This window comes from Denticeps clupeoides, chromosome 6 (assembly GCF_900700375.1).
Source record: "Denticeps clupeoides chromosome 6, fDenClu1.1, whole genome shotgun sequence".
NCBI lineage: Eukaryota > Metazoa > Chordata > Actinopteri > Clupeiformes > Denticipitidae > Denticeps > Denticeps clupeoides.
The window spans coordinates 3,688,446-3,706,521 of NC_041712.1; the positions used below are offsets into that span (position 1 = coordinate 3,688,446).

General features: G+C 41.2%; 2 protein-coding genes across 25 annotated transcripts in view; one reads left to right on the forward strand and one right to left on the reverse strand.

Moving 5' to 3' along the window:
- Positions 1-778: 778 nt before the first annotated feature.
- Positions 779-17,447, reverse strand: zpld1a (zona pellucida-like domain containing 1a). Of its 5 annotated transcripts, none has more exons than XM_028983637.1 (13): positions 17,021-17,447; positions 16,734-16,910; positions 6,150-6,243; positions 5,533-5,646; positions 4,847-5,067; positions 4,320-4,501; positions 4,153-4,225; positions 3,844-3,941; positions 3,317-3,397; positions 3,024-3,195; positions 2,726-2,828; positions 2,608-2,637; positions 779-2,460 (listed from the first exon to the last, which is right to left on the reverse strand). In XM_028983637.1, exons 4-13 carry the CDS (start codon positions 5,636-5,638, stop codon positions 2,285-2,287), a joined length of 1,242 nt encoding a protein of 413 aa, XP_028839470.1. In that variant the 5' UTR covers positions 5,639-5,646; positions 6,150-6,243; positions 16,734-16,910; positions 17,021-17,447; the 3' UTR covers positions 779-2,284. The 5 variants fall into 5 exon arrangements, with proteins under 5 accessions (XP_028839470.1, XP_028839467.1, XP_028839469.1 ...); XM_028983634.1 differs by having other exon boundaries at positions 6,150-6,779; XM_028983636.1 differs by having other exon boundaries at positions 16,612-16,910.
- The window catches only part of picalma (phosphatidylinositol binding clathrin assembly protein a), a 31,093-nt gene continuing 29,777 nt past the window's right edge, over positions 16,761-18,076 (forward strand). For 7 of the 20 annotated variants that reach the window (XM_028983618.1, XM_028983614.1, XM_028983617.1 and 4 more), the window contains exons 1-2: positions 16,763-17,001; positions 17,150-17,375. In XM_028983618.1, the coding sequence (XP_028839451.1) occupies positions 17,246-17,375 (130 nt within the window). In that variant the 5' untranslated portion in view covers positions 16,763-17,001; positions 17,150-17,245. Of the gene's footprint in view, positions 17,059-17,149; positions 17,376-18,076 lie in introns of all 20 variants that reach the window. The other 13 variants (XM_028983611.1, XM_028983613.1, XM_028983616.1 and 10 more) reach the window with 6 other exon arrangements.

Sequence of the window (18,076 nt, forward strand, 5' to 3'; positions counted from 1 at the left end):
CATTAATAATATACCACTCAATTTTTTTAGTTTTTACTAATATTACACTAACATTAGAGCACATGTACCAACAAAATTGCTCTCTTTTTTAGCAGTATTTTAACTATAGTTGTACCTGTGGTTTTACAGTTATAGATTTATGTTAGAAAAAGGCAACAGTCCTTTTTTTAATAAATATTATTTTATTTTATTTTATTTTGACTGTGTTCTAGTGTGCTCCTTGCAGATGTGTTTCTTATATTTGTGGTTCTAGTTTGTCTGTCCATGCTGGAGGGACAGGCCTGGCACTGGCTCTTTCTCTTGTTCCTCCCAGCCTCCCCTGTCTGGTTCATTGTGCAGAATGCTGGTGCGGGTGTAGCATGAAACTTTCCCCAAATGCATAGACACACAGTAGCATGACAAAATATCCCATAAACCAGCATCAGCCTCATTATAGGATCTGTGCACCCCAGCAACAGCCCCATGGAAGCTTCCAGCTGTGTTTTGTCAATCATTGCCCAGATTTTCCCATCCATGTTGGTCATCTCAAGCAGGAGCTTCTTAAGAGGTGACACTTAGACAGTCATCCTGTTGCACATGTTGACTGATGCTACTACAGAATGAAACGGATAACATCTCACCTAAACCTCTATTAATATATGCCAAAATCTATTAATTGTATTAAAATGTACAGATAGTCATTATTATTTTGTTCATTAGTCATTATTTATGTACCTACCTATTTACTCCCAAGGCGTAATATGTAAATAATAAAAAAAAACACAGAGAAAAGTAATAATAAATGTCATTTATTTTATTGTAAAATACTGTACTGTATGAACATGCATGTTTTTGCATTCATGTTATGGATTGTGCACATGTAAATATAAAGAATACACTAATATAAGAAAACACAAAAGTCTTAAAATTATTTTAAATTTTCATATTATTATTTGAACTTTTCATAACATCAACATCCAAAAAAATGCATTGAAATAGATTGTTTATAGTATAAGTCTAGTTATTTTTACATTATGAATTTTTAATGCTATCATCAGTCTAATAAATTATCCCACACAATTAATAAAAGCTAAAAAGATTTTCATGATTTTCATTACAAGACATTAATAAATGGGACTACTTCCTCTTGTTTGTGGTGATTTTCGGTCTGTCACATTTTAATTGGAGCAGCCTTTTCTAGTGCTGTATCATGATACTTCCGCTGGAACGGGGCTCTGCTTACTTTCTAACCTGTAGGTTTGTTGTACAGATTTCCTATGCATTTGATCCTATACCCTGCACGACAGAGGCAAATAGCTGAGGTATTTTTATGTGTCAGTCCACCTTTATTGAATTCATGCATAAAACATTGTTCTTCATTAATACATGGGCTTTACTGGGGCTCAAGCTTTGGTCACGGATAATGCTGCTGGGTTAAAGTTAAGCTCCAGTTCCCATTTGCTTGTGCTGTAAATATTAAAATAAAAAACAATGTTATTTGTTGTACCACAGATATTTGGGGCCTTGCATTCTGACTGTCTGAAAGGGAGTGATAATATCTAATAATGTCACTCCGACACAAAAATCATCCTGCCTTATTACTGATTAAGTCATTTTAATTATGAGCAGGATCAGAGATGAGGAATGTTGTCTCAGGAAAGGCTTTTAACAGTTTTTATTGTCGTCACTACTTGAGGTGTCAATGTACCGTGAGATACTGGCAGTGACAGTGTGCACAACTCTGCCTTTCACCTGTAAGAGCAACACAGCCGTGGCAGTCACTTATGGCATAATATCAAGTCTCATTATATTATTTTTTACCTTTCATATAAACAGATAACAGATACACTGATCCTGACTGTATAATTATTTCTTTTTTAATAACTAGAAAAAATCAATGAGAGATATTTACTTTCCCCACCTTTAATAAAAGCTAGATAAGCAGACAATTATCTAGCATTTTGATTAAATGATACACTTATATAGTGAGGGAAGTTTGGGCATTCTTTTGGTTAAAAATGAAGAAAATGTGCATAAAAATGTCACAAGGATAGATGCTGAGCCCCAGGCCTCACAACTATTAATGCCACCCTGACTGATGTTAGAAACAACTCCAAAATGTGAATATGAATGTGTGAATAGAATATTTAAAGTCATTTTTGGCTATTTTGACACATTATAATAATACATACAACTAAATGTATACACATAGAATTTAACTTTCTAAAAATAAAAAAAGCATAAACATATTTTAGTGTAAAACATGTTACATTCTGCCTATATTTCCATGCTGGAGCAGAGAGGATCAGTTAAAGGCAGGGTTTCGTGCCCCGGGCAGGGCGTCTGGTGGGGTTCTCTTTCCTTTGAGCAGTGTGAGGGAGAAGACGAAGAAACACATACTCATGACCGCCAGGATGATGACGCCCGAGATGAGTGCGCCTGTCACTGAGTTCATCCTGAGATCGGTGCTGGATAACTGCGCTGCAATGGTCCAAGACATGGACAGCGTGGGTCAGAAGGACTTTACCACGGATGTCCACCACGATTATATGATTCCTTATATATCCACATCTCCATTCAGACACATATGTGCCATGTTGAAATTTCAGATGAAGTAAACACACTTACCTAGCTGAGAATTATTGGTCGGCGTTTCATCTAGAGTAAAGCATTAAAAAGCATTAAAGGTGGCTATAGCTCAAGGGTTTAGATGAAAACCCACGAGGTGGCACAACAAGCACCATACCGCTTCTGGTGATGATGGGTCCAGCTGTTACCATAGCATTTCCAGAGGTGGAGTAAGACGGAGGTATCTCAGAAATGTCCCGTTTCTTTCTTCTGCCACAAATCTGTTTTGAACGAAATCCACATGTATTATTGTGGTCAAGGGTTCACTTGACGTTCACCATATTGGGCTGAACGTAAAATGGCGTTTTATACACAGGTAGTTCCTGACAAATATGCTTTTTTAGGGGTTTACTGGTGCTGTCTTAATTGATGTGTGCCTTTTTAAACCTTCTTGTGTGTATTTTGACATGCTTTACCGGCATGAGCATGGGACAGTCGTCTGACCGGCACAGTTTGGTCACGCAGTGCAGGAACACGGTCGACATCTTCTGGTTCTTGTGCTTGACAAAGCGAAACACCTCAAAGGAGAATCGTCCCATTTGGCTCTTCCCATTCTCAAAGACGGTGGTCTGCGGGTCTCGGTCGCAGCTGTTTTTCACCGGCGAGAGAGATAAGGAGGGGTCCTCAACATACATGTCCACACACAGAAGGTCATTGTACTGTCTTTTTACTCTCTCCAGGGTTATCTGTACCACAGATGAGGAATTACCCAAAGAAAAGGTCGTAGCGCAAGTCATCATTAGGGTTCCCCGAGGGAGTGGTGTAACAGTAGTCCATCAGAACGTTCCATCTGTCAGGAGCAAGAAGCCACAGTTTGGGGGTCATTAAAACAGGGATGGGGCAGGGCAATGGGCCTTTCTCCCGTCCTCGGCCTGGCGCCGCCTGATCTCCAACAAGGCCACTATTGAGTCGTTGGGTTTTAGTCCCCTCCCTTCTTTTTGTCCTCAAACCTGTCTTACCATGTGAAGAGTAGGTCACCAGGAGGAGAACAGAATGTGACACAGTTAATGTTACACTACCCTGCGGTCACTTACTGTTCGTTTCCAGACACTGAAGGCGACAGTCATCTTGATAAAAATCGATATGAACAAACAAACACACACACAAAGAACATCCTCTGTGTAATTCTGATCGATTTGCAACTCCAAATTCAGGCTAATTTGAAGGGTGGCACCACTGAGAAAAAAAAAAGATCAATTTGAAATGTTAATGCGTTTCATTTTTCTTGTGGTTTACCTCCTGTCCAGATTGGTTGCTCTCACTGCAGCGAAAATACGTGTCTTCAACGTGAGTCCGGCCATGGGGATGGAAAGCTGCTGAACATACGATGAGTCCTGAGGAAACAAATTTTACAGGCAATTTTTCTTTTTCCCTTTAATGAGCTTTAATCGATCTAGTAGTAGTTCAAAAAACTGCTAAAGAAGTAAAAAAACGTATTATTCAATTATTCAATTTGGTCTGTTCCCATTTTAATAGGGCTGTTATAGGTTCATATTGAATAAAGATTCATAAGGTACAAACACTCATTCAGGCTTTTACACTCACGTTATAGAGAATTAAACTCAATGTGCTCACAAAAGTACCATTGCTCTCCTTCACCGAAATGGCAGCGGCTGACCTTGAGGGGGATAAATGTGGTATAGATTGTTGCATGGCCATTTTATTTGCACTTTGAGGAGCACAGATGAAGTAGATGGAACAGAAGCACTCACGAGGCCAGCTGGGTGTTGTTGACCAGGTACTCCAGTGGGTAGCTGCAGCTGAACTTGTACAGCAGGCCAGGCAGGTAGCTGATGATTGTGGGGGGGTCAGGGGTGTCGATGTAGCCTGAAACGTTGCCAATCTGTACCAGGGACAGGTTCCCATAGGCATTGGGCCCCTGAGCGGTGGAGACCTGCAAACAGAGGGCCATCAGCGGTGAATGGCCGCCCCATCAGTAGACAGGCATGTCTCGATAACATCGCGGCCGTGCTATTGAGCTAATGCGCCCGCACCCTGCTAATCCCCTTTATTGAAGCATCGCCACTAACTCTGAGCTTGTCTCTCAGCAAAACAAGAAATTATTCCATCTTGGTCAAAGACATTTTCGAATCCCCTTAATCTGGAAGCATCTCTCTGGTATAACCATTTCTGCATGAGAAATACAACCACAGAATACTAATTCAGGCTAAAACATGCCGGCAGAAGAGAGTCTGTATGGCCGCCATTCTCCGCCTGCCAGGCTGAGGCCGCATCCTACCACCAGGGAGTTTCCGCAGGCCTCCAGCGTGCTGAGGCTGATGCTGAAGAGCACCACGGTGGGGAAGGTGTTGTTGTTGATGAAGCCACGGCAGTGGGCATCGCCATGGCGACCGTTCAGGGCGAGGTCGGTGTCAGTGTAACCGGAGAAGAGCACCGGGCAGAAGTTTATCTTTAGGGTGATGGTCTGCACTCCGCAGTAAACGCTGATGTCCCTTTCAGCTGCGAGGGAATCATATTAAAGCGCATGATCAGGTACCCGTACCGCTCATTTTCAGGGCTGTTAAATGAGGACTTGTTCAGTCTTATTAACCTATTGACACAGTGAAGCTATTCATTAAATTAAAAAGCCAATACACTATGGTGAAGGTCTACCAATGTCCACAGGCCAAGCAGGGTCAAAAGCATAATTTCACATATTTGACACAAGCCACTGGGTAACAGTGCCTTGAAATTTGTGCCTAATCATATTCACTGTGAAATAGTGTTGCCACTGTAAACCCTCTGACACACGGGAACAAACAGCACATAGTGAAAATAGAGTAAGTGCACACTGCTGCTTAAACAAGGTTGTAAAAGTGTACATTGCAATATACACCATGGAGTTACCAGTGTACATGGACATTTATACACTGAATACCATGTTATAAACACCATCCATCATATCATTTCTTCATAAGGTCTTACCTGGGAAGCGACTGTGGAAGTTGGCATCACAGTTGAATCCATTAAATTGTGCACTGACTCCTAGTACCTTACTTAAAAGTAAAAGAACTAGACATATTCGTTCCATTTCAGCACCTGAAGGGCAAGATTATCACATTCATTACTGTCATTCATATGACTTGTTTTTCTGAGAAGAATTTCTGAGATCTTGACCAATTATTATTTCTTGTCATGTGTAATAGGTTTGAGGGAAAACAAGCCAATTGAGTAAAAAATACAGTCACAATTTATCTTGATTAAAAGACTAATTTTCCCTGTTCCCATTTGGCATTTGTTAACAAGCCAAAAGCAGATGACAGATGATTCCTTTTCCAGTTAAATCAGAATGATGTCTGTTAATTCGTTCTTTTCATTTTAAATGCTGAAGTGTGACATGCATTCTAAAGAAATCAAAGAGATGTATGAGCAGATGAAGCGCGCATTTAAATTCTATTTATGAGTAATGAGTAAATGTACCTATTAGGCCTCATTACAGCGGCAAAAGCATATGAAGTTATGAACTTTTTTGCAGCACTGTGTATAACCCCCCGATATATGCCGTTTCCCCCGTGTCATCCTGCATCCCATGTCAGACTCACCCGGTTCCCTGGCAGTCGACAAGTCAGCGGTGCTCCATGTGCTGTAGCCTGCCGCATGTGATCAGCTGGAGAAGGCAGCATCCCTACAAAGCAGCTAGAAAAAATTAAACATAAGAGATTCATTATTTGAACACATCAACAAAAAGGGCTGTCCAGGGGAACATGGGAAAGTCCATCAATTCTGAATGTGTTATACAAATCCTTTCACAGGCCCAGAAACTTGAGCGGGTTCCGCAGTTTCCCACTCATATCCTTTCTGCTTGATCTTCCTCTGTCAGCGCGCACAAACGGCTCCGCGCCGCATGAGGTCCGCACCGGGGGGGGAGAATTATCTTTTCATCAGTTTCTGGAGTGGGCCCGCTTGCTGACTGAGGAGGCCTTTCTCTGCGCCAGCGCAAAGCCCAGGTCGTGCCCAGGATCGTCTGGCCGCTTTTGACGCTTTGTATGCTACGGGTCCGTCAGCACATCCCGGCTCGCCTCCCGCCAGCGTGCAGAATGGGAGCCAGCCACCTGCCCTCCTGACCCCGGCGCTTCTCAACTTTTACTTTTGCTCTCAGGTGGGATAATTGGGCAGGGTCTGCTCTCCTCACCTGTTATGAGATCAGCTGCTCAGGAACCATATGCACTCAGCTTTATGGGAAAAAAGCAACAAGGAACAAAAGGAGGATTTTTTAATATTTTTTTTTAGCTGTCTATGGCATGTCACCGTTTTGTTGTAACTTCAACCCATTAAAACAGGCACCAGCCGACTGTATTGATTTTTTGGTTTTGTTTTATTAATGCCACACATGTTCCATGAACCCCGGTGGTTTAAACGTGTTCACATTTTCCTCTGAAGGTCTCGCAATATTGAGTTCATTCACAAAGCTGGTGAATGCTGCAACATGTTGAATTTGCTTTGCTATGAATCACACATGGGGTTCGTCCCAGGAATCAGCACTGTGAAATACTCCCTACATGTTGTAAATTACACTCTACATGTTGTAAATACAGTAACCATCAATCACAAAGTGTCTAATATGAATGAGAAGCGGTGTTCAAAAGCTCAAGGTGACATGGGCAAGTATAGCTGTTACTAGTCTAGTATTAGCATCAAGCTGTCAATTTAGGTTGTTATTAGTCTGTCACATCCAGACTCATTTAGGTCTAGTCAAGATTCAGTCGACTAAAAGTCTGAGTATTTTAGTCAGAATTATCCATGAATATTTTAGTCTGGTTTTAGCCAACGAAAACTGATGACATGTTCTTGTGTGGACGGGGCCTAAGGGACGGAATAGTCAGTATCTGTGTGACTGGTAACCCATACTGCTAGAGCACCTCCCACAGAACACCACAAGGGACACAAACATGAATTATCCAGCATCCTTCAGAGGGTAAAGTGCTGATCCAGTATTTCACAGCCAAGACGACAACCTCACTGTTCCTCCTGAATATGAGGTTGAATCCTCCTTTCCAGTAACCTGTCATAGGCTTTCCCAGGAAGGCTGAAGAGTATGATCAATCAATCAACTTATATTCATACAGAGCTTTTTACAATGCAAAAACCTGGCTCGAGTTATGGGTGAGCCCTCCACAAAACCATCCAGCTCTGCTTCCTCTAGAGGATGCATGTAAGAAGAGTTCAGGAGGTTCTCGAAGTTTTCCTACCACAGTCTGACTACATTCTCAGTTGTGGTTAACAGGACTCCATGTGCTGTTAACCACAGAGTTGTGTAAAAAGTCATTCTTCATGCCCTCACCAAACTCCTCCCACTGCTTCCCGAACAATAGACTGTCGGAACCTGTCAAGCCAACCAGATTCGGGGTCTCGCCTTCTGCAGTCTGATGACTGCAGTCCTTAACCTCAGGCATCCAACATCAGTGTTAGTGGTTGCCACCATGACTGATGACCTCCAAAACAAGGGCCTCAGCCAAATGTTCTCAGCGTCTCAGGGTTTGATATGTGTAGTGAGTTTTGCCAGGTGGTGACAGGTTAACAGCTCAGCTCCTCTCTTCATCCAAGTGTCCAAGGCATATGGCTGCAGGTCAAATGATAACTACAACGATAAAACCTATCATTGACCTTTGGCCTAGGGTGTTCTAGTACCAAGAGAACTTATGAATGCCCTTTTGCTTAAACATGGTGTTCAGACCCCCTTTAGACCCTTCCAGGTTTCACTGCTGTTACCCACATGTTCATTGAAATATGAACATAGTCCTCAACTGGGGTGTGTAAGTACAGATGGGCTGAGCAAAAGAGGCATTGGGAAATGGGCATGAAGACTGCAACATCAGTGTCCAAATGGCAGGCAGATAAGGGTAGTCCAAAAGAGACGTTTGGTTGGCCGGACCACGTGGACGTCCTGGCACCACCTGTGTGCAGGATGGTGGACCCCTGACAGCTATTCTCTATAAATTACTAAACATACCATGTTCCATTAATGGCAATAGTGAATTATTGTATTTACACAAGTGAGAAGTTTAAATATGAGTTATGTAATTATCTTCACTGTAATAAGTCATCTTTATAAGTACCATAGTGACGCATGGGTTGGGACAGCATCTTATGGTAAACATTTATAACTACAGATTTGCGGCCAACACAAATGGAATAGATGTGGTTTTCAAATGTCTTAAAAGTGCTAAGCACTTCTTCTTCTACCTTCAGCTTCTCCGCTTGACACAGCAGATGGTTGTCGACACAATTCCTGACACAACACTCCCAATTTACCCAGGCCTTCGACTGGTACCAAGAAAACGCAGTCATGTGCATCCCCGGTGGCTTGGTTCCTTAAGTGCTGAGCACTATGAAAACAATTTGCACCGCCTTCATATAAATGTCTACTCCCCCCTCCCTGAGCTCATTTACATAAACCTGCCTCTTTCGCCCCACATCCTGCCTCGGCTAAATTGGAGCCCAATGAGTGTCTGGGACCAGCTGAGGATCCTAGTGTTAAGGGGTTAATGTATCAAATGCTACCGCAAGGATGCAGGAAGAATCTTCCTCCTCTGACTCAGCTAGATTGATGAAAACCTTCCTGGGTAAGGTGACATTTTTGTCACAGTTCCTCCTGATGCAAAAAACAAGAGGTGGTAAACCAGGAGATTCTGTTTCAGTGTTTGCCCGTTTTTTTTTCGGCTGTTTTGTAATGCACTGTTCTACACCCAGTCATTTCCTCTGATACAGCCCATCTTGGCACTTTCAGTGTAGTCAGGTGTAAAGAGCCAGGATACTTTGGAAGGAAAGAGGGTTCAGTGGCTTTACCTGAATGAGCAGCCAAAACAGGAGCCTAGGGTGCAGCAATTCAGAGGCTCAGATAGTATCTCTATCCGCAGAGCTCCAGAAAATGTCATTCATTCATTTTTCACAGTTGCATCTCTCTATATGCCGCCCCAAAAGATTTGCAGTTTTATCAATTGTAAACAATCTCACACCGTGGAGAAAGCCCACCTTGAAGGTCAAAGCCACAGTCTGATTGATTTCCATCACCTCTGGCGAACACCAGCCTGTTTGGACTTTTTAAAAGACTGAAACAATTTATAATGGTTTACACTACGGCCATAAATAAGAGGCGCAACACAGACCCTGTAAATCCCAGCAGCTCTGCTCTCCTTCAACCTGATGAAGAGGGGATCAGAGCTCTTGAGAGTTACATTGATGATCAACGATTCAGGAAGATGTGAATAGGTAATAGGCCAGGTAATGTTTTGCATTTTTTTCAATTGTGATATGGTTGTAACCTAACAGCACAATTGCATAATGGTGTATCATATAAAATAATAATAGTTCAGTATCAGACATAGATAGGGGCAGGGCAAGCTTAAATGTTATTTCCTTTCATTAAAAAATTAAGCTTTGATATACTAAATTGTAGGCGAAATCAATCTTTGTGTCCCGGGAAAATAAGTGGGATACATGTAATTATGGTCTTTATGTGTGAATGAAAGGCTATTTCTTTTGAGTATTGTTTGAGTTAAATGTCATCCCTTGGCAGGGGCACAAACGTCAGGCACATTGCATCAGTCTTACTGTGCCTCAAGGACTCTCACTGCTCAAATCATACACTAATTGCTATTCTGTTCTTCAAATAGATGTTTACCGGTGTGTGATTACCTGTGGACCTACTTGGAGAGTGGAAATGGTTTATCCCAAGGCTGTAATTAAAATATGTTTTTAGGGCAACATGATCTGAAAATGATCACACTGCTGGACTAATATAAAGAATGCACTATGTTATGTCAAACCATGCTACCCCAACAGTGATGGCCATGCACCAGCACCCAAAGGGGGTGCGCTGCTGTTGCCTTCCTTCAGCTGCTCCCATTAGGGTTTGCCAGAGTGGACCAACTTGTCTTGTTGTCCACACAACTGGTTTGGCAAAAGTTGTATGCCAGATTCCCTTCCTGATGCAACCCTCCCCATTTACACAGGTTTGGGAATGGGACCAGGAAATGCATCTCCAGTGGCTGGGTTTTTAGGACACAATACACAATTAAACTAAATCCAGTGACAGAATAGGCCCATTTACTCAAAGTACTCTTTACCTGGTTATGTTTTTGTGAGTTCATTGAGGGCTAAGTGCAGTTTTCTTGTGTTAAGGACTGATTTTGATCTTAAATGTTCAAACCATGATTTGTTTATGTAGCACAAGATTAATATTTTAAACACCATGAAGCCCATATGTCACGTCCTGGCCCGAGCAGGTCTCAGCCACTAGGGGCCACTACAGTACACAAAGAGAATGAAGATTAATTGTTCCTAATTGCTATGGAGTTGGCACCATAATGAGTTCTGCTCTTTTGTACTTGCGTCTCCATATCATATTCATCTATGTAAACACTACCTACATCAGAGTTTTTCAATGCCGGACTGCCGGCTTTGTTTTCAATTCTCCCAGCTTCACAGAAGCTATATGCATGACTCACAGATAAAGAAGATGGAAAATCAGCACTCACCATGATGCTTAATCGAAGAACACTGTCCTACATGTTTGTTCTGTAATTTGTATTCTGGTCTATTGTATTCTACCCTTCTCCCTTCTCGCTTTGTTAATTTAATACAAGACTTTTGTTCTTTATGACTGTGGACTTGTAATCTCAACCATACTAGCTAAGAGGGCTAGTGCACAAAAAATGAGCTTCTGTGAATAGAGCATCAGGGACATCTGCACTAAGTACCTCCAAACTGGCAGAAGTTAACAAAAAATGATAATAAAGGCATGAGAGCTACAGGGCCTCCGACGGCCCCTGGTTCCATCAGACAGCAATTCGCTCTTCCAGGAGAACTTGTCCATCACAGCGGTGACACATTCAGAACACTTTTAAGAGGGCAAACATCAAGTTGCATGTCAGTTCCCTCAAGGACAAACCTCATTTAATTTTTATTCGGCAAAGCTGGAGTACAAAGCACTGATAAAAACAGATTGGAGCAGTAAGATGAAGAAGACAAAAATGTGAGGCAGGTTCATAAGTGTCAAGATCTATTTACAATGTCACACCCTCTTAATGACCCACTTGGCTCAGGCTTTGGAAAGTTTTTGTTTTCTTTTTGTTAAGAGTGTATAACAGCAATTTTAATCCATGTCAATATATTTTTTCCATTAGAGTATTACCTTAGTTTAACCAAATCTTTTCTTAATTTATCACCTGTATTCTATAATTTACTATTTAGGACTGTTTTAAAAATGTGTTTTTTCTATTACCATTACCCTACACAGGACTAAAAACATTTTTTTTAGTGTGATGGTCTCATTATTTTTTTTTATGTTTATTATGCCATACAATAATTTTCACGTGATCCCTGGGACAAGTGGTTCTAAATCAAAAAGCATCCATCATTTATGACTATACGTGGCAGTAAGCATTATATATGACTGAAAGACTTTCCTCTTCATGGTGACTTGAACTAGACATTATCTTAGACACATTCTCAGACAATGGCAAGTCAGTAGTTTACTACTATATATACTTTTCCTCTACTATATATACTTTGATATACACTAGTGGTGGGCCGTTATCTGCGTTAACGTACTGCGTTAACGTGAGACTCTTATAGGGCGATAAAAAAAATATCGCCGTTAATCTATTCACGAAGTTGGGTTGGGAGCTGGGTCTATACTACTTTTAGTTTCTTATTTCCTAAAGACTTTTATTTTGTTTTTGACACCCGGTCCAGGTCTCTTAGACACATGGCGTGAGCTGTGAGAGGTGCGTGGGGTTTGTGTGCAAACAGTTATTTCTTTCATTTTAATTTATGTACATATTAGGAATATTTTGCATGTGTGTTATTTTGTGAATATTTATGTTCTTTTTATACTGTATATTGTAGAGAGAGGTGCAGAAAGACGCGACCTTGCTTTTTGTACAGAATACACTTTGCACAGAAAATCTCTTGGGTGTCAGCTCATCATTTGTGGTTCAAGAAACGAAATCAAAAAGTTACACAACGCAGAAGAAGAACCGCTACACTATGATGACTTTCACCTTGATATTTTAGCGCGGATGTATACCTAGCCGAATTGCACTGTAGGGGGCGAGAACGAGTCTTCGAACTGTGAAATTACCACATCAAACGTGACGTGGTAACATGGATGCAGCTATTTAACTGAATAAACAGTTGGTAAATACAAGTACATCTTATTGAACATAATTTATTTTCATCTCCAATTATCATAGTAGAACAGCTTTCTCAAGCAGTTTGTGATGCATTTTGGAAACAGGAGATGAGCCCCTAGTCTAATGCGCCACCTGGTTTGAGAAACCCGTTCTCAAAGACTTACTTTTAGTCATTATTTGGGTAGCACACATATTCTGAATGCCTTCGTCAGAATTCAAACGACCCATTTTAATCTAGATTAATATAGATTAATTTTTCTTACTCTAGATGAATCTAGATTCATTTGAAGATTACAGTGAGATTAATCTAGATTAATAAAATTAATCTATGCCCACTTCTAATACACACACACACACACACCAGTATATTATAGAAGATAGTAGAACATTACAGAAAATGTATTCTGAAACAAGTTTGTAATTCCAGTCATTTTGAACAATTAAAAGGGAAACCATTCAGTGCCATTGTAGGATATATATGAAATGTGGTGTGATAAATGTATCCACACATCCATCTGTAAATTTTTTTGTATAGATTATTTTCTAAATATTTTAAATTCAAATAAAAAATTATTTATGTGTATTCAAATGAAATGGCTCTCGACACTGTTGTATCAGTAAGAGAGGTCCTGTGACACAGACCACACAGGAAATCCCTGCTCCAGGTCCCAAGTGGGAGAAATCTACAGAATGCAGTATTGTTTAATGAAACACAAGTGGAGTTATTCAGAAAAATACGCCTTTTCATCCAGCATCTGTGTCAATAAATGGCTTCTCTGCACTGCTCTGCATCATAAGCCTTAACAATCATTACCTGATGCAAGAAGAATGTTTTAGACTGTTCCTGGCCAAAAGTGCCAACAGGCAGATGGAAACATGTCTCCGCTTAACTGAAAAAAATGAAGCTACATGACAGGCAAGCTATTAAAATGAATGTCTAACAATTCACCAGTGTAAAGATTGATTCTATTTAAGATATACCTGTGTCTTCTGAAAGGTGGAACATATTCACAGATTAAACCTGCTGCAATCACAGACATCTCGCCCTCTAGTGGACAGACGGCGGCAAAACCCACAGAAAATCAGCCCATTTGCCCCATTTGCTGAAAGCTCTTCCTGAAATATGAATCAATAAGCTGTCTTGGCCATTCAGTTATAGCTTCTGAAATAGCTCAAGAAAACATAATTCATGGTCAAATTACTCTTGTGGCCCTGCCAATTACATTACTGTGTTCATTGTACTGAGGGTGTTGCTTCTGCACTACAAACACTGTAAATGTTTTATTCATGTTTTATACAGTTCAACTATTTGATTGGCAGTACTACTTGCCACAGAACGCATAGCATCTGCTCCCTGGTGTGATGTGTCCTTGGGGTTGTGAAGACAGTATGTTGAAGATATATTATCTGTCATTAAAGTTTTAAAGAAGTAATGACATTTTATTAAATATAAAGGATATTTCTTAATTCTTATAATGCAATAAGACATGAACATCTTACAAACAGGATGCACAGTGAACATTTTCAAAGAAAGTTTAATGTTGCCAGGGTTGTTTTAATCAAATGCCAGGGGATCTTTGATACAGCCGTAGTTTTCTGCTTGCAGCATTTATTTCATTGCAGTGCAGGTTGGTTGTGGCAGACTGATATAAAGCATATCAACATATTATTACATGAAGCACTGGGATTAATAGACTAGATTAATTTGTGGGGGGGGTGTAATGAAGTGTAGGCAAATAGCTTTGATTTGAATTTAAATTTAAATGAGATTCTCCAAAGACTCTGCAAAGTTCTTGGGCATGGCACTGATTTATTTTTGCCCCAGGGGGCAGTCCAGTGCCAGAAGGCTTGAGCGTACAGGTCAGCGAGAGTGAGTGGGAAAAGGGCGAGACCTTGCAGAGGCTGTATGATGAATTTTTAATGGGTGCACAATGTGACAAGGAATATGGATCACATCTGAGAAATGTTTTTCTGAGTGTTTTTCCTTTTTTCTCAACCTTATTTGGAGTTTCAGAGCTCAGTCGGCTGAACAGGACATTTAACTTTATGGATTGAAAAATTCCTTAAAAGAAATCATTTCTAGGTTTCCATGAAAAAAGTGAAATTAGTTTGAATATAAAATACAAAATGAATTAGAAATAGGCATGGACAAATGTAGAAAATATGATTTTTGTTTGAAATATCCAATGCTTATTCAAATTTGTCAAGGACTTCGGTCTTCCATTTGCAGCTTTACAGTTTTACACGTCTTGGCAGATTTGATGGTAAATGTAATAATTAATTAAGTGACAGATTTGAATTCCATTGGAACTTGAGACTAATTGTTGCTGATTATGGATATGGAAGATATGGAATTTTTGGAACAGTTATATACTGCTATCCATTAAAAAAAATATATATTCATATGATTATTGTTATTCTAAGAACAAAGCAACAATATAGCTCTGTCTACTTAGCACAATCTTGTTTTAAAATGCTACTGAAAATTAAAGATGTGTCTAGATTATCTAGAAAATAAACAGTGAATAAAATGGCACCAAGCACTGGGTCCTGAGGGACATCTTTTAATACAGGATTCATTCCACCACTGGTGGTGATGTGGTTTGAGAAACAGGAGATTATCCAAGATTTTGTTTTGAAAAATGTGGAAAACATTCTGATGCCAGACTGGTCTGAAAGGAATCATGGAGATTACTGGATGATGTGGATCTAATCCTTGGAGGATGCAGGTCTTTCTAATAACCTTGGCTGGAAAGTGGAGTTTGGTGATGGGCCTGTAATTATTTAACAAAGGGACCATTCAAGCCCCTTTTAGAGCGGCAGTGACAGCTGTAGTTTTAGACAAAAGCTAAAAGGACACTGATGGGCTGAATATTCAGGCTCCGCTAAATTTTACTAAAGTGAAATTCATTCCATAAGAACGAGAGTAAAACATGCTCTACTACTATGAACAAAGCTGTGTTTATTTCTTGCAGTCACTTTTTGACACCTCTGACATATTGTGCCTTCTGACATGACTGACTTGAACTAAATCAGTGGTATGGCTGGTCTGATGTCATGAAACACTGTATAAGACTATTGGAACACCCAAATGACCATCTAAATGGTGTGTTGTACGTTTGAAGCCCAATATAGCAACACCAACACAGTACCCCTGCTTAACCTTTGATTTGATGATGCTCTGCGAGACCATGCAAACTGTTCTATTGGTTTGTAAATTGGTTTCAAAATTCCAGTCAAAATGAACATTCCTCACTGTCCAACCTTGGAAGAGGAAAGTAGACATGTACATATGAATGCAGGGCATGAATTATACAAGGGGCAGCTTGGCAAAAGAAGGGCTTAATACCACAACACATATATTGACCTAAATACAGTGAATGATGTTGGAAATTGGGTGAATGGAAATTAAATGGGAAAGTCTGATGGATCCACTTGGTGGAGTGGGAAAATGGAGTGGTCTTAGTCTGCAGTAATCCATTACGATTAGCTTGTGATTGAAAAGTCTTTGTAACGAGGAGGACCATGTTTCTTATTCTGTTTTAGATTTCAGCACCAGTCCCACCATTTACTGGCACATTCTTGTACTTTCATCTGATCGCCGCTAGATGCCGTCCTTCTTAAAGTGTTAGGATGCTTCACGCATACGCTGGTACTTTTTATCACAAGATACAAATATCTTTTAATTAATCAGATTTAAAAACATTTCATTTATAGATTTAACTACAAATAAAATAACATTCAATTTATATGTGAATATTATTTCCTTTCGGAAATACGTGAAACACAGCACCATATAGCACATTATTTAAAAAGAAAATAAAACACTTAAACTTCAAAAATAAGTAAGAACAATATTCTGACTTACTGAAGTAAAATATCTTGTTGGTTGATGTTTTTACGTGAGCTGACCATCGCTATAGCGGAACTTGTGAGGATAAAGCGCAGAAACTACGCCGCTACAGTCGCCATTCTGGCTCCACAACTGACCTGGTTGCAAGTTGACCGGTTAACGCGGCTTGAGCCAAAATGGCGTCGCGGCCACACAGCATCCACACGAACCTTGGGAGGCTCCACTCAGAGGAGGAAATAGACCCGCCATTTTCCTGCAAGCCTCCGGTCCTTTTAAACCCAGCAGGGGGAGGCGAAAACGGAGAGGAAGAGACGCTGAAGGAAAAGGGGGAGTGAAAGAGAAGGAGTTAGAGCGCATGAGGATTTATAAGGGCACGGTTTTTAATATCGGAAAGGAGCTTGTCGGGTATGTGCCCTCTCGGTACCTTAGCGGCTCGCCTGCACGGGACTAGTGCGAACTAATGTGAGCTGTGGATGCCATCAACGTAGCCCTCTGGTGTCTAGCTAGCCGCTCATTCTCCCCTTGCCTTTCTTCTCCTGGCTCTTTCCACCAGGCGCTGAAACCGTGGACGCATCGCAGCTCGGTTGGGTTCGGAAAACACGACAGCGTTCACCTGCGTTTGGGTTTTGGCGTCGCGAAAGCCGCGGAAATGTCTGGACAAAGCATCACGGACCGGATAACGGCAGCCCAGCACAGCGTTACCGGCTCCGCAGTCTCCAAGACGGTGTGCAAAGCCACCACGCACGAAATCATGGGGCCGAAGAAGAAACACTTGGACTGTGAGTATCCGCCCGGTTCGGGGGTGTTTAGGAGCGGCGCGGGGCTTTCTGACAGCCGCTCCGTGTGTGTGGATCGAGGCCTAAATATGCAGGCGTCCGTCCTCCGATGTCGCCGGTTATTGTCAACTTTGTGCCTTCTATCGAGCCCCGGCTTCACCTACAGGACCACCGGGCCATGAGGACCAGAACGCCGGCGAATGCACCGCTATTTCGGGGAAGTGGAAGGGGGGTAGATGGGGGGGCAATTTCCTCCCACCTACTTAACGATTTAACACAAGTAATAATTAACAGCCGAGGTTTGTGTGTAACGTCCGAGTGGGAAATTTGCTGTCTGCTTTCTAATGCGCCCCGTTGTTTGCTTAGTGGCAATTGTCACCACTTTTATCAAACCAATTACAAACCTTCTGGTCATTAGTGTTCGGACGTGTTGTGCATTATTAAGAGTTCAGAGTTGATTGACCACGGTATTGTGCATCTGCCTGTCAAAGTTGCGGTGACCTTTGCTCCCCGTGCTGCCGCTGTCTGTAAATTCCTGAAAATCGGCTTCTGCCCTCAATATTTGCTCCGCTCATGTTGTGTGTGTGTGTGTGTGTGTGTGTTTGTCTTGATTTGTGTGTGTTGTTGATCTGACTGCTCGTTTTTGTGATAATGCACCTCGGTACCGTTTGAAGAACCGGGGGAGCTGCTTTCTATTTTTGGGT